This window comes from Euprymna scolopes, chromosome 18 (genome assembly GCF_053919585.1).
Source record: "Euprymna scolopes isolate OS-2025 chromosome 18, ASM5391958v1, whole genome shotgun sequence".
NCBI classification, from domain to species: domain Eukaryota; kingdom Metazoa; phylum Mollusca; class Cephalopoda; order Sepiida; family Sepiolidae; genus Euprymna; species Euprymna scolopes.
Window position 1 is genome coordinate 16,907,208 of NC_136499.1, and position 16,809 is coordinate 16,924,016.

General features: G+C 36.8%; 1 protein-coding gene across 1 annotated transcript in view; it reads left to right on the forward strand.

Annotated features, from left to right (window-relative positions):
• Positions 1-16,809, forward strand: part of LOC145297506 (uncharacterized) — a 236,946-nt gene that overhangs the window by 92,941 nt on the left and 127,196 nt on the right. Inside the window, exon 3 of the mRNA XM_080143406.1 lies at positions 15,948-16,240. Within this exon, the coding sequence (XP_079999532.1) occupies positions 15,948-16,240 (293 nt within the window). The remainder of the gene's footprint in view (positions 1-15,947; positions 16,241-16,809) is intronic.

Consider the following 16,809-nt stretch of genomic DNA (forward strand, 5'->3'; position numbering starts at 1 on the left):
TTTTCTTTACCATATTCTCTCTGCTTCATTATTTGTTACCAAGTAAGATGTATGACTTTACTTGTAGTTTCATCAAATACTTTAGCAAGCAAAATCCGATTCTGCATTTTGTTAAATCCTACCCTCTGATGAGAAAGAAAGTATTTCTTCGAAACTCCACGGATTAAGGACTATCCATTTATTTTGTGCTTCCTTTTTAAAATTAAATATGTTTTTAAACCTTTTTCAAAGTGTTTTTAACATGTTTTATTAACTACTTGTTCTTACATATATATATATATATATATATATATATATATATATATATATATATATATATATATACCAATCAACCATTCGCCCATGCATGTTGTCACATCTAAGCTAATGCAGCACTCTCCCTCTCATTAGTCTTTCCCTCTCATTAGGTCTCACACTGTCTACCAAGCTATAGCCTCATGTCTCATCACCGCAATGTTGCATTCTAATGCTTGTTTTACAAGTACGTCAATGGAGTGTGCTTCAACCAACTTGACAGCACTTTTGACTCCTCAAAATAAATACCACCAACACCACACATAAGCAGTAAAATCACACCCATCCACTGTAGAAGTTATTAGAAGCCGAGATGATTTCTACTCTAATAGCTTCTGTCTTTTTGCAGTTTTCCTTTGAAATTCCCTCCCTACTCTCCGTTTCCCTACCTGTACCAACATGCAGAAACTCAAATGTAATGTGAGCAAGCATCTTGCTGCACAACTCCCCACTTAGGATGCGTCTACAAATCTGGCCCCTAATTCACAGTAGCTCCTTATATCTCGATTGCAGTGCACTGTCTTTGTGATAGATTTGAAATAAACGAAAAAAAAAATTTGTTCAATCAAGACGCGATGAGAACACTTGGTGAACGTGGGATCTATAAATACCTGGGAATTCTAAAGGTGGACATCATCATGTCTACTGAAATGAAAGAGATGGTTAAAAGAATAGTTTAGAAGAATGAGAAAACTCTTAAAAAACAAATTATATATTAGAAACTTTAATAAAATAAATACTTGAGCTGTATCCCTAGTAAGACACTATGGACTCTTCATAGGTTGGAGAAAAGAAGAACTTTGGAATAACGCACTATGCTGAACGGTAACACCTACTGACTCGTTCACAATAAAAACTCGTCTAGCTCTAACCATTGTAAATAATTTTTCTTTCTTCCTCTGTGTAATTAAACCTAAACTTCCATGAGCAAAGTTTCTTCCCAATAACTACGCGCTTGTGGAGCACACAACTATGGAGCTGCTTTCCAACTGACTGCAACATGGTCGTTTTCAAGTTCAATGTCAACAAATTCTTGTAGAACCGTCCTCTCAAATATTCAAACAATGATGAGGAGCATGAGGATGATAATGGTGACGAGGAAAGAATATGGAACGACTCGAAGAGGTAAAATAGTGCTTGGTCGATTTGCAGGATCTGTTCTGAATGGAATACTTTTGGTGTCGTTAATTCTATGGCCTCTTCATTAATTACGATAAATTAACACGGACGATTCATATACAAACATTCATCTCTTATTTCTTTTTTCTGCATCCCTACTTCCTTTCTCACAGAATTGATATTTTATGTTAGGTGCTTGACTGATCTTGAATCTATGTAAATCCCTGTAAAACATTTGCAACAAATACCCGTCTAGCTACAACAACCGTCAACAACGTCCCTCACTCTCTATCTGTGCCTAAAACTAAACGAAAATACTATGAGCAGAGTTTCTTTCCTCGAACCGTCTGTCTGCGAAAAACAATATCGTGGAGCTGCTTCCCGGCTGGCTATAGCATGGTCATTTACACTCCTCCAGGTAAAAAATAGTTATAGAACAGAGGAAGTAATAGAGCTCATATATTTAAAAAGCAGGTTTCCCTACAAGATTGTAATTGAAAAATCTAAAACGTCCCACAACTCCATTAAAAATGGCATTTTTCGCTTCTCACATGTTTGGCTCATTAAACTGTGGACACTTAATTCTTTGTGTCCTTGAATTTCGTTCAAGATCACTAAAATATGTCTTTTTTTTTCTCTTACAAGAAGTCAACCACAGTTTTGACTGTAAATTAGATTGTACTAGCGGGAGAAAGGGCGCCTGGCTTTGCCCGGTCGTAAAATACGCTTAAATATGATATTTTAATTTGTCCAGATTTCGTATATATTATTATAGTCGTAATTTCAAAAGTAAAGAAAAAAAGTATTTGGTTGCCATCAGCTAAAATCATTTCTGAAAGTGACACAATGTTCAACGAGCGAGATCAGAGATGTGCCGCTGTATGACTCATGTTTTCTACGGTTTCAAGTTATGACAACAGGACTATTGCCAACACCTCAAAATGCATTGTTAGATTGTCACGGATAGCAGGGACGTGCCCAGATTGATGAAAACAAAGTTTTCGGCCATGTTTATGGTCTTTGGTGAGTTTCAAGTAAAGGCCATATCATGCCACTTCACATCTTCGAAGTCGGCTTGAAAGTCAACATCAAAGTGTACCTGGATGTGTTGAAGAGTGTGGTGATCTTCTGGTGCAATCAGTTGGCTGCTGGCAAACCCTGGGTGTGGCAGCAGGACTCTGCACCGGCTCACGTATAAAGACACCCAGGCTTAGCTTCAGAAGGAGTGTTACGACTTTGTACCCATCTCTCATTGGGCCTCCTCCTCCTCCTCCTCCCCGAACTGAACCCGCAGGACTACTTCGTTTAGTCATATGTCGACAAGATCACCAACATGATCTCCCACAACACCAAAGCCAGTCTGCCATTTACTGAGTATTCACCGAGCTCTCGCCGGCGCTTGTGAAAAAGGCGTGCTCCCAGTTCCGGACGCGTATCGAGGCCGTGATTGAGGCTGAAGGTGGCTATATTGAATAGATGTCAGCTCTACTACATAATCAAGTTACCTGAATTGATTTTTTTCGATAAAAGTTTTAAAATAAAGCTGTAGTGTTGTTTTCTTTAGAGCGACAATTTTATCGTTCCACCTTGTACTTTGTATCATCTGCCAATCATCCCGAATAAACTGTGGCATCTATTTATATGCTTCATTTTTACAAAGAATATTTTTGTCAGCGAATACGCAAGGCCGAGGCTATCAAACGTCTTTTATTTCCATAGAATTATTTGATCTCATCATTTGAAATATTCTTGTACTTTTTCTGTTGTTGAATATATTATTTGCAGAATATTTCTGTTTCGGGATGAGTTTTTTGGTTTCATTTTATATATTATTAGCCTGGGTGCCCGGTGTTGCCCGGGTGTTTGGAGGTGTGTGTTGAGGCAAAAAAAAAAAAGTGGTAGTTGGCAGGCAGGCTCGAACCCGTACCGCAAAGGAGGAAAAAAATATGAACAAAAAAACATGACGTCTTTGCCGTTGCGGCGATCGCCAAACCGGAAGTGGCGAAGGTTTAAATTAAGCCTAGTCAATCGAAAAGAGAGGATAACTTTTGAAAATATCGGCGAAAAAAGCGACCCCTCTCTGTAGAAAAATGCCCTGTTGATGGTGAAGGAGTTAATGTTTTTAGTCAATTTTTCGATATATGTCGTCCAAAGGGTCGGGCTTCAAAACGATGCCGATCTCGTGAAAATCAGTCCCCTCTATCGAAAGTTTTAGGCAGACACATATAGTACGTACATTTAAACAGACAGGTGAGATTTATATTACATCTTATGAGTGTTTGTTGCTGATATTGTAAATATGCTGGCAATTGCATTTTAATGGAATTTGCAGTTTTCTTCAGCAAAGAAGTTGGTTGCTTTAAGACAAAGGATATAACCAATGTAGATGACTTGGTCGCCACAACAACCTTAAAATCAAGCTCGTTGAGGTTGAGGTTCGTGTGGTAAGATGGTTTCGATTACAGCAGATCACCGCATAAATATTTGGCTTCGATCACCGCAGATAACAACATAAATATCTGATTTCGATCACAATGGATAACCGCATAAATATCTGGTTTCATTAACAACAGATAACCGCAGAAATATCTTATTTAAATCCTGGCAGATCACCAGATAAATAGCTGGTTTCAATCACAGAAGATCACCATATAAATAGCTGGTTTCGATCACAACAGGTCACCGCGTAAATATCTGGTTTTAATCACAGCGGATCACTACATCAATATCTTGTTTTAGTTTCGAGAGAAGCAAAGCGAAAGGAAGAGTGATTAAAGAGCTACATTCATTCGGCAACGTTAATGTCTATTATTTGAATGCAATGTTTCTATTCTTGTTGTGATCTTTACAAAGTGTATATGCAGTCTTTGAAGGTGCCGATGCGAATGCTCTATGGATGTCTTTTGTTTTCTCTTGATGAATATTCTCGTTCCGACCTCGTACAAAAATTAAACGTCTCTTTTAATAGTGATAGTTTCTATGCAAGCACGGACCTCTTACAAAAACGTTAACACAAATCGGAGAAAGAATAAATACATCTTATTGTCTATATCAATACCTAATTATAACATATCTTCTCTACTCATTTCCAGCTGGAGCACTCTAATGTCTTTGATTTCATCGACAACTACGCATGACTAACGTTTTCCATTTCCGTTTTTCGCTTCCCGCAGATATCAAATTTGATTAATTAAATTTCGACATTTTATTCTTCTCGTTTTATCTTCATGACAATGCCTGACCGCACGCTGCTAAACCGACCCTGCAGAAGATGAACGAATTGGGCTACGAAACTCTGCCTCATCCGCCATACTCTCTAAGCTTCTCACTTACCGACTACCACTTTTTCAAGCATCTTGACAACTTTCTGTGAGAAATGCTTGAAAAACTGAGGCCATATCAAAAACGCTTTTTTTACACGGTGGTCACCACTTATCAAGGCCCGGAAGCCACTCAGGGATAAGGGTTATTGCAAGTACAGTACGTTAGTGTGGAGATTTGATGAAATGTTTACTTAAGGGTGCGGTTCATTAGGAATTTGTTAACGTTGGACTTGAAGACGTCCAATTTGTAGTCAGGTGGGAAGCATGCAGGCGGAACAGTTCCACAGGCGTGCAGTTCTAAGAAAGAAGCTTTGTTCATGGAATCCACGTTTTGATTTAGGCACAGATAAAGAGTGGGGGAAATTTTTCATAGTGGATTCAGCTAGACGGGTGTTTTTCGTGAAAGATTGACGAGGGGGGACCAGAGATTGGAGTTCAGACGAACACCTGCCATGGAAATAACGATAAAACAAGGATAGGCTCGCAACGTCTCTTCTGTGGGAGATGTTGCAAGGTAGAGAAAAGGGCATCCCCACTAAGCCACGAAGTCTATTTTGTACTCTGTCAAGGCAGGATAGGCTGTTTTTAGCAGCTCCTGCCCAGATATGGCATCAGTATTCGATCCATGGACGTACTTGGCTTTTATATAGATAGAGAATTGCATCTTCCAGCAACTTCATCGTCGTCAAAACGCAAGATTTTTACGTTACTGGCATAAATACACTTGTTTTGCATTGGCAAAAGTGTGTTGATTCTGATGGTGCTTATTTCGATCAATAAATTTTTGTTTGAGCCGAGGTATTCATCTGAATTTAAAAGTTAAAAACCGCAAGAACTTTTTTGTGATCCTGATATTTCTCTCGTTGGTCAAATTAAAGATCACCCAATATGCGACAGATGTTTTTAGTGGTTTTCTTTAAAAAGAAAAATAGCTATCATTTAAGACTAGATTCTATTTATTTAACTAAATGGAACTTCAATTGCTTAACTAGGCTTTGTTTTTAGACGTCATAGGGGAAGCGGTAGATCATCAGTTTCTATTTCCTGTGATCTTGCCTGGCATGCGGCTTCGTTGAATTCCGACAACAAGTAAATCTTATTTAAGTTTTTAGAACTCTCTTGCTGAGTTAACCTAATCGACCAGCCACTTACTTTCTCTGCGGAGTTCTAGATAACTCTTGCATTATCATGCGGCAATCATAATCGTCTCTTCTATTATATAAAAAGAACTTTGCGTGTGTGTGTGTGTGTGTGTGTGTGTGTGTGTGTGTGCGCGCGCCCGTGAGTTCGTTTCCTATGAACTCAAAAACAGTTGAACCGATTTTTATGAAATTTCAAACGAAGGTATTATCTTGTACCTAGCAATGTTCTTTGATAGGTTTTGTATGGGAATGTCTTCGATGGGTATCGATAATCTATAATTAATATATATATCGAAATATAAATCTCAATCTATAATCTATATCGAAATATAAATATCAATCTATAATCGAAATAATCCGATGAAAGAAGAAACAGGCGATTTGGACCATGGTTAACACCTTACACAACCTAACATCACAAGTGCATTTGAGAAGTTTTATTACCACATAAACCGAAAGGTCTGACATATAAAATCAACAGTAGGTTCTTTGATATGACAGGGGCGCATTCGAAATGAAAATTTCTGTTAAAAACACAACTGAACCATGATACTTGACGTTTTCATTTTAAACTTAAATTCAAGCCATAATCACCGCACAAGCAGTAAGGCCAGGCATATAAAATCAACATTAGATTCTTTGATATGACAGCGGCGCATTCGAAATGAAGGTTCTCTTTAGAGCACAATTGAAGTATGATGCTTGACTTTTGTACTTTAAACTTTAATTCAACATATCTATATATATATATATAAGCGAAAATGTATGTATGTATGTATGTATGTATGTGTGTATGTATGTATGTATGTATGTACGCTTTTTCTCGATGTCAACAAAAGGCTTCTTTCAGAGAAGCGCTCGCTCGGTTCACAACTTCTTATAACTTTTTATATCATCTATAAATTGTAATATTTCACACTTAACCACGGAGCTCGCCTGTCTGTTTAATTTTATTGACTTTCAAACGTTAATTATTCCACATTTCCCGCATCGGCACGCGTTACATTCGGTTTTCGGTATAAAAAAAAAGCGAAACTCGACTCTAATCACAGGACCAGAACCAGTGGTCTCTAGAGAGTTAAGTAACGTTTGGTCAGCTTTCATTTCGAGACGAGGGAGCGGGTTTTTAAAAACAAACAAACCGATTTATTGACCTCATGAAAAACTGTCCCGCACAAAATGCTAACTGCTGAATGCCTATCGCCGTCACGTCAATCAAAAACGCGCACCTGTTTTTTTTTCACACTTTACTATTTTCCAACTGCGCGTCGTCAAGGCTTTTTTTTTCACGGGCACCTGTTTTTTTTTACACACACCTACAAACACCCGGGCAACGCCGGGTACCTCTCGCTAGTTATATATAAAATAATGTTATAAAATCAACGGGAGGTTCTCTACAGTGCAATATAAACGACAATGTATTGTGTACTAAGTCAGTGCGAGAGGTATGTGAGCTTCCTCCCGGTGCATTGATACGATTGAAAAATGGGCGATTTTACAAATTTTGATGACAATAAAAATATGGAATGGTGAAACATTCGTTGATCATCGTTCAATCCCGTCGGGTCACCCAGCTAGTATAAAATAAACACTTGCAACTATTTCTACTCTCTACTTGAAGGATACATTGTTTCTTTTACTTTTCTTAACACCTAAACAAGGCATATTGACACGTGGACGTAAAGGACTATTTGGACACTTGGACTATGTGTGGCCATGCGCGTAAGAGCACTATGTTGGGAGTTTATCAGCGATATGTCTCTTCACACTACATTTAAATTTTTTGCATGTTAGTACGGTCAGAGAAGCAAGAAACCGGGAAGAAATTCCAAAATCCTAGCAGTTCGTGGGAATCTATCAGAGTACAAGGCTTTCAAGCATCTAGGAACCACGACCGTGAAGGGTGGGATTTTGCTGCTTATTAGGTTATTCGGCAGCTATTTACGTCGAAGGAGCATAAGTGTTTCGAGTACATCAGAGCACATTCTATTAGAGTACTTATAAAGTAAGCACAGGGATGCAATGTTTTGGGGATGGAACAGGGGCTTGAGCTTGGTTGGTAGTTCAGGACCTATTAGATTAGAGACTTGTTTTTGGGCCCTCTCTAAGAGGTAGTGGCTTATAGTAGATGCAGCAGATGTAAAAACGATACTCCATGCACGAACGAATGGTGGCATTGTAGAGATATGGAATACTCTCAGCTGTAAATAGCTTTCTTGCAGGGTAGATGAGATCCACCTACTTTGCAGCAGCCTTTGCAATGTCTACAATGTATTTATTTTCAATTCATATTGCGTGTGAATGTTAAGCCGAGTTTGGATAATGAATTTTCAAGTAGAGTGTCATTAGTCATGGCAATGCTGGTTAGAAGGGCTTCTTGTAATTGTTAAAGAAAATAAGCTTAGTCTTATTAGCATTAAATGTTATCATCTATTTTCGTCCCCACTCCACTGAAAGTTAAAGGTTATTTTATAAGATTTTAGCCATTGCCTTGAATATGTGTATCTTCATTTTTCGCTCATGCCTATTTTAGAGCATTTTGCCATACCCATCTCGAACGCAATTTTATCAGGGGAGATCGTTTATAAATACTGTTAGTGAATACGTAACATCCATTATTGTATCATTATAATTTGATTCCAGTATTTGAAAAATGCTTCCACTTTTTTACTTATATATATATATATATATATATATATATATATATATATATATATATATAAAAGTGAGAATGTGTGCGTGTGCGTGGGAGGATACTTCTCAACCTATATACTCAACGAATTCAAATATGTGGAAAACGTTTTAATCGGTTTTCATCCTAAAAAAAAGGGGGGGCTGCTAAAGGGTCAAAATTGAAAAATTGGTACTTGGGAGTCATCACATTTTTATCTGTTTGTCAACCGTTCTACGAGGTTTGAAAACACTTTTAAGAATCTTGGCATGCTGGTCTAATGGTTATCGTACTCACTGGCTTTAGGTTTTGGTTTCGATCTAAGCTCGGGTATATTTTTTTTTTACTAACAAGAAGTGAACTGGTAACAAAGAACATAAAACTCGCATGCACATTTTTTACTTCATTATTTAAAACGAATTCGATGCTATGTTTAATAACTATGGTATTTCTGTTTATAATAAATAAGAATTCTGCACTATTTAAAATATAATATTTATGCGTATTTTATGACCGGGCGGCTTGCTACTTGTTAAATAAATATTTGAAGAAGGTTTCTGTTTCGGAACGCATTTCTCGGTTTTATTTGAATCTTATGATTGTTTTGTTAATACTGTGAATGTGCTGACAATTACCTTTTAATAGACGTTGCGGTGTTTTTGAACAAGAATTCTGGGTTGCTTTGTACGTCAGGACGTGGCTAATGCCGCTAATTCTACCGACATTAGCACTTTTTAACAAAGAAAGCTTGTAGAGTAGGGAGTTGGTGTGATCAGATGGTTTTGATCACAGCGTTTAGATTGCTTTGAGGTCTGTGTGATAACTATTTTTGTTCACCTTGCTGACATTATCATTTTTATACGAGGACGTTACAAACATAAAGGCCTATTTTTACATATATATACATTTACTACAAAAAAATTAACAGAAATTTTCAAATTAATGAAAATTTAATAGAAATTTTCAAATTAATGAGAATTTAACAGTAGAAATTTTCAAATTAATGAGAATTTAACAGTAAAATTTTTCAAATTAATGAAAACTTGACAGTAGATATTTTCAAATTAATGAAAATGTAACAGTAGATATTTTCAAATTAATGAATCAATAACAGTAGAAAATTTCAAATTAATGAAACATTAACAGTAGAAAATTTCAAATTGGCCAAAAAATCACTCTTGCACAGCTCTGTATCTCTGCCATCGATTAATGAGATTACTTATTTGTCGCCGATGCAACAAAAATTTTAAAAATTAATTCCATTTCTAAGGACCGGAAAGTTTTACCATTTAAAAAAGCGTGTGAGTTCTTAAAAATGATTATTAGTTCTGGAGAATATCAAGAATGTGGTATGCTTTCGTATGTTACGTTTGAGTTTCCGCAAAGCGATGCTTACAACATGTGGCCGCACATTATCTTGGAGCAGAACTGGATCATTTCGATTTACCAATGTAGGTTTTTTCTTGCAAACGGGTATACATCAGCGAGTTGATTACAATAAATCTTAGCAGTAATGTTCTGTTTTCCAAAAACTGTAGTAGATGGTCAGTATAATTTTTGCTGGTGCAACTTTGGCTTTTGGAAATGTTGGGGGTGGCGTCTCATAACAATCAAGTCATTGGCCTGATCGTTTATGATTATATAAAGTTACGGTTATTATAAAGGATTCACTTTTCGTCACATGTGAATATTCGGTCAAGAAAGGAGTCCTTGATGTTACATAAACATAGCACGAAGCTTACTTAAACCGCACAAGTTTTGATGCTTATTGATCTCACGAGGAACCAATTTATGGAGATTGTTCACCTTTCCAATGTTCTGTAAATGGTATGAACGTGTTGTTATGCTACGAGCAAGTGTCTGAGACATTTCTTTTACGTAAATCTTGCCCTCAAGAAGTGCTTGCGATTGTTTATTGTCAAGATTACACGGCTGATCCCTACCTGCTTCATGTCCAGGGCCCTCATCTCAACTGCAGGATTTATTTAACAATCTCATACTGTCCAATCACTTGTGGAACCAACTTCTCATGTTCTATTTATGTTACCGGAAGTTTTGGGGGTATTGTGTGCAAGTTTGAACTCGTTCAACATAAGAAGGAGAAGGTTGTGTTTTGGCATGTTCATCATTGAAGATCTTACATACTTCAAAATAATTTCTATCTGAAAGTCAATGAGAAAATATTTTTGACAACACATTAATCATTAAATTCGTTACAATTTCGCCAGAAATGAACTTCAAATTATGTGTTAAAATGACTTTTAAAGCCTTTTTTTGTAACGATTAATACAAATAAAGCCTATAGTTCCGTTATGCAACTATTGTTGAAACATAAGTATTCGATTTCGATCACAAAGCTTCACCACATAAATATCTGATTTCAGTCTCGATAGGAACAAAGCAAAAGCGGAAAGTACGAGCAATGAGAGACGCTTGCGTATATTCGATTATCTTCAGTCTTATTGTTTATGCATTGTATAAATTATATTATTTAACTTGTTTTTTATGTTTATGCATTGTATAAATTATATTATTTAACTTGTTTTTATCTTCAGTGCATTGTATAAATTATATTATTTAGCTTGCTTTTTATGAGTAATCGCAGGTAAAAATTTCATGTGAGATTTAAATACTCATAAAATGTGTGGTGGGTATGTAATATATGAAATATTTGAATCTAGTGAATGGTGTAGCAGTAAGAGGACCTGTGACTGACAGCATCTCCTCCGATTCAATATATTACTTATATGAAGAAAATTATGGGCATAATATCCCGTGATGAAAAAGGTGAAATATAAAATTATTTATATACTTAACAACGCATCGTCTTTATTTCAAGACTTCCTCATGTTAATTGATGTGAAAAATATATATATAAGTACAATATTTGCAAATATTCTGTGCGTTTGTAACATGAAAGTTCTTTTACTTTTTATTTTTCTTGCTTAGAAAAGAATCTAGTCGTTAGGATTCAACAAATGTGGTATGATTATGTTGTTAAAAGAACGAACCATAGACGTTAGAATTTAAAAGTGTGATACGTTATGAAATGTTTCATTATATATACCGACAAAACAGGGGAGCGTAGAGTGGTAGCCTTCGATATATCTAAGGCTTTTGACAGGGTATGGAACGATGGTCTTCTAAGGAAAATTAGATCATATGGTATCACTGGAAGAATACATAATGTAATTAAATCCTTCTTGAGAAAAATCCAGGTTGTCCTCGGCGGTCGTACATCTAAACAACATTATATAACTTTGGAAGTACCTCAAGGGTCTATCCTTAGACCTTTATTATTCTTGATATTCATAAATGACCTCCCTGATAAAATTGTTTCTGAGATGAGTATATTTACTGATGATACCACCCCCTATAACAGGCACGATGGGGAAAACAAATGAACACATATCAAAGGAAATGGCAGAAACACTAGAGGATGACCTCCAATCTGTAGTGGAATGTGGACAAAAATGGATAGTCACATTCAATGCTGCCAAGACTAAGCTTGTTTCCTTCAATAATTACAAGAAACCTTCTCTACCACCAATAGCAATGGCCAAGAATACATTACCCGAAAGTACTTCCTTCAAACTCCTCGGCCTAATGTTTACAAGGAACATAAACTGGAATAGATACATTGATAGCATTGCCAAGGCTGCTGCGAAGAAGGCGGGCTCTCTCTACTGTGCTAGAAAACTACTTACGCCTGAAAGTATCTTGTACGTCTATAAGGCCACCATTTGCCCATGTATGGAGTACTGTTGTCACATTTGGGCTGGTACATCTGCTACTTGTCTCCCAGTCCTGGACAGGGTTCAAAAGAGAGTCGCCAACCTGATAGGTCCTGAACTATCATCTAGGCTTCAGCCTGTGTCCCATCGACGAAATGTTGCATCCCTCTGCATGTTCTACAAATACTTTAATGGTGACTGCTCTGACGAACTGCAAGCACTTGTACCCCCTCGACGTGAATACCTTAACAAACCCAACAAGCAGTTAAGTCCCACCACTTCACAGTAGAGATCCCTAGGTGTAAGAAAGCCTATTACTCCAATAGTTTCTTCCACAGAACTGCGAGACTTTGGAACTCCCTTTCAGGATTTTGCTTTCCCAACTGTACTGACATGCAGAAGTTCAAGTGAAATGTGAACAGACATCTTGCTACTCATCCCTATTCATAATACCCCTGGAACTGATGTCCTTGATAATAGCCCCCTACTTCAAAGTGGCACTGTGCTTTGTTTGTGGTGAAAGTTGATTGAAAAAAAAAATTATTTTTTAATATTATCATCCATGTTGTGCACAACGTTTTGTTGGGAATATGATGCAAAATAACTAGTATAGACATAAAGCCCAGTTCTATTCTAGATTGTAGATTAAAGTAGATAAATTTTAGAAGCAGTTACGGCACTAATCTCTCGTGCATTATAACATAATGCTTTTTAGCATTAAATAAACTAAACTCATTAAATTCATTTTAAATTAATCTCGACGAAGACTACTTGCATCAGTACTTATTATAAACTAACATAATTAAACAACGTAACGGCTTCTACAATTTATCTTATTTAATCACCAAATATATACTAATCAAACAGAATTTGATGCAGATTAGTTATTTTACGCCACTCCCAACAAAACGTTGTATATAACATCGATAATAATTTTTTTTAAGAATAGAAAAAAAAATTTTTTAAACATTTGTTTACGTTACAAACGCACCAAATGTTTTCAAATATTGTACACGTCATTTCTTTAAATTAATCATTCTGAAAACGTCTTAAAATAAAGACGAAACGTTTATGAATATATAAATATTTTTTTTCATTATCTAAATATATAAAATATATTATGTAATATATACTAAAAGAGTGTCTCGTTAAGACATCCATTAAGATCAAGGTAAATCGTTTTAATCAGTAAAAATAGGCTTGCTAAGACATTTATATTTGTAAATAAAAAGATAGCATTCAAAAAGCAGCCTCTTTCTGCTTCTTATCTCTCTCTCTCTCTCTCTCTCTCTCTCTCTCTCTCTCTCTCTCTCTCTCTCTCTCTCTTCTCCGCGTCTGCTACGAGTAGAGTAGTATCAGTGCTTGTGGTGATATACCCTTTTGTTTATAATGAACTGCTCCCATCTTTAGTTTTATAGTTACTTTTATTTCCTTTGACTTTTAATAGAGAGGGCGAGAGCGATGAAAGCCAGTGACAGACACCGTATACGATAAGAACGAGCGAGCGAGAGAGGGTGGGTGTTGTAAAAAGAAACTTAGAAATACGTCTCTCTCTCTCTCTCTCTCTCACACACACACACACTCACTGTCTCAATCACGCATACACAGATGTAATGTTGCTAGTCTTTTCTATAAATACTATTACAGCATGTGTTCCTCGAGGTTATCTGTTCGATTTCCTGCTTCCGTTGTTCCAGCTCGTTTTCCTCGTTGGTCTAGTGGTCTCCATCAATTTACTGTTTTGATATTTTATTGTAAAACAATTTCTCATTCCTTCTTTTTAAGGACTGCAGGATTATGGAACTCTCTTCCTGTTGACTATTTTCCTCTTATATAACCTTTTTCTTTTTAGAATTAGGACCAATGGTCCTCCCCTGCCTTTGCATATTAAGTGGCTTCATTCTTTGTTTGGAGCGATTTCTATAAGTAAAACAACTAATCATCATCGTATCGAACGGGTTGCTAGGACTAAATTGACTTTTTCCCTCCACAGGTCTCTATCTTCCATGGTCTTAGGAAGATCCTCAAGTTGTAAGCTAGTGTTTTCTGTCAATAATTTTGTGTACGTTTTAACAGGTCTTCCTACTTTAGTGTTTTCGTGTTTAGCATCTCATCGTGCTACTCATTTTTTTTCTTCTGTAGCAATGTCCGGCATGTCGTGTTCTTCGTTCTCTTATTACTGAAGAGATCCTGGGCAGCCGACCACACAGATGCCTAATGGTTGGTTGTTTTCCAGTTTAAGTTTAACACTGCCCGGAGCATTTTAGTGTAAGCTTCTATTTAATTACTTTCAAGTTTGTTTGTTTGTTTTTTACTGAGTGTTCATGCTGGTGGATCATAAAGCAGCACGATCTCCAGTTTTTCTTGATCTGTTCCGAGAGGGCAGATTTCTATATAACTTTCAGCCGATTAAGTGCACTCCAAGCTTTGACTATCCTGACGTAGATGTCTTTTTCGGTGGATGTGACGCGGCTGCCGAGATATTCAAAGGATCTACTCAAACAAGTAGTTGACTGTAAAAACAACTAATACAACTATATAAATAAAAGTACCTACGAGATAATAAATTTATTTCGATCCTTCTCGGCCCTTTTCAAACCATTAGTTGCTTGGGATTGTTATGCAAATCGCTCCAGACAACGCATTAAACCACTTGATGTAAGTAGCTAACAAGAACAAAAGATGATTATCACAAAGGTATGAGATGCATATTGGTCTTGCTCTTGAAAAGGTCAAGGTTATAGGTAGGAGGAAAATGGCCAGTAGGAAGCGAGTTCCACAAACCCGCCGTTCGTAGAAAGAAGCTAGTTCAATAGGAAGCTGTCTTTCAAAGAGGTATCAAAATGGCAAATTAATGGAGGGCACTAGAACAACGAATCAAACGAGCTCGAACAAAGGAAGCAGAGACCAGATCAGACAGTTTTGAAGAATACATGCCATCGGAAAAGTCTGAGTCGCACGACTATGCTCGCTCTACACAGGTCTGAATGCTTCTTTTTTTAGAACTGCCCACCTATGGAACACTGTTCTGCTGGTTTGCTTCTTGACTGACTACACTATCGTTACCTTCAAGTCCAATGTAAACAAGTTCGGAAAAGTCTGACCATGTTCACTCTACACAGGTCTGAACGCATCTGAACCTGCTCTTTTGATGCCCGGGCACACCTTAAAACCATGTGAGACGCGATTTTTCGAAAACTGTTTGAGACCGTGGACATTAAAAGACCACGGTCGCCATCTTGAATCTTCTTGTTTTTCCTTCTCAGTCCACACAATAGACAGACCCGAGCACGTTTTTGCGGTAATCCTTCTATATTTTAATCCTTCGATATTTTCCCTACAATTATTTATGGAAAAGACTGAAACTAGTGACATCAAATTTGTGAAAGAGAGCACAACATTCTATAATTTCAATCGTATACGTATAAGTTTCGAGTTCGACAAGATATGCCTGGAAAAAGATGTGGTAATAACAGTAGATATGAGAACAGTAGTAAAAACAATTGGAATAACTAAAACTTGCTTTTAGTTTGTATTTAAACTATCAACCATTTATTGTTACAATAAAGTGATCGAAATTATTGAATTTCCGTGCAATTATTGTCGAAATTGGCCAACAAGATTTCCGTGCTTATTTCTGCTTTTGTATCTTCTTTGACTTCAGGTGAGACAGGTTCGGGCAAGAGTTCCCTGATCAACATGATCCTAGGGGCAAAAGTGTTACCAACCAGTCCCCTCTGTTGCACGGCCTCTTTCTGCGAGGTCCGTTGCAGTCCCGACGGCAAGAAATATGCAATTGCACACTTCAAGGACAAATCGATACAGCCGGAACGTATCGATCTCACCACTACAGAAGGGAAGACAAAGTTCAGCAAGTACGTTCAGTTACCAGATGACCCGGAAGAAGATTGTGAAACCTCTTTCGTTCAGATCTACTGGCCATCTGATATACTTAAGGTAAGGAAAGCAACAATTATTCTGTTTGCGTCGATTAAAATGTGTGTTAAGCGATGGAAATCTGTTTTCAAACTTAAGTATGGCAGACCAAAAACGTGTTAATTCAAGCATAAGCCTTACAGACTAATTAAAATCATATTTAAAATTGAAACGTAACAGACTAACGAAAGTGATATTTCACACTTAAGTATAACTGACCAAAGAAAGTGTTAATTCAAGCATACGCCTGACAAACTAATGAAAATCCTATTTAAAACTTTAACGTGACAGATTAACGAAAGTGATAATTTATATATGACAGACAACATTGTCTAATGGCTGATAGCGTTAATCAGCAATTACACAACTGTCTTCTGGAGGTTGGTGGTTCAATCCTTACTATGGGTGCTAATAATTAAGAACACATAAATTAACATTTCTACCCGGTCATGGATGATGGAGTGGGGTAATCTGCACCCAGTGAATTAAATGGAGACGGGGGTTCATATTCTAGAGTTTGAATGTTAAGAAGAGTAAAAAAAAAAAAAACTTGTGTTCACTTTCAGCAACTTTGTAACTTTCACTTTTCT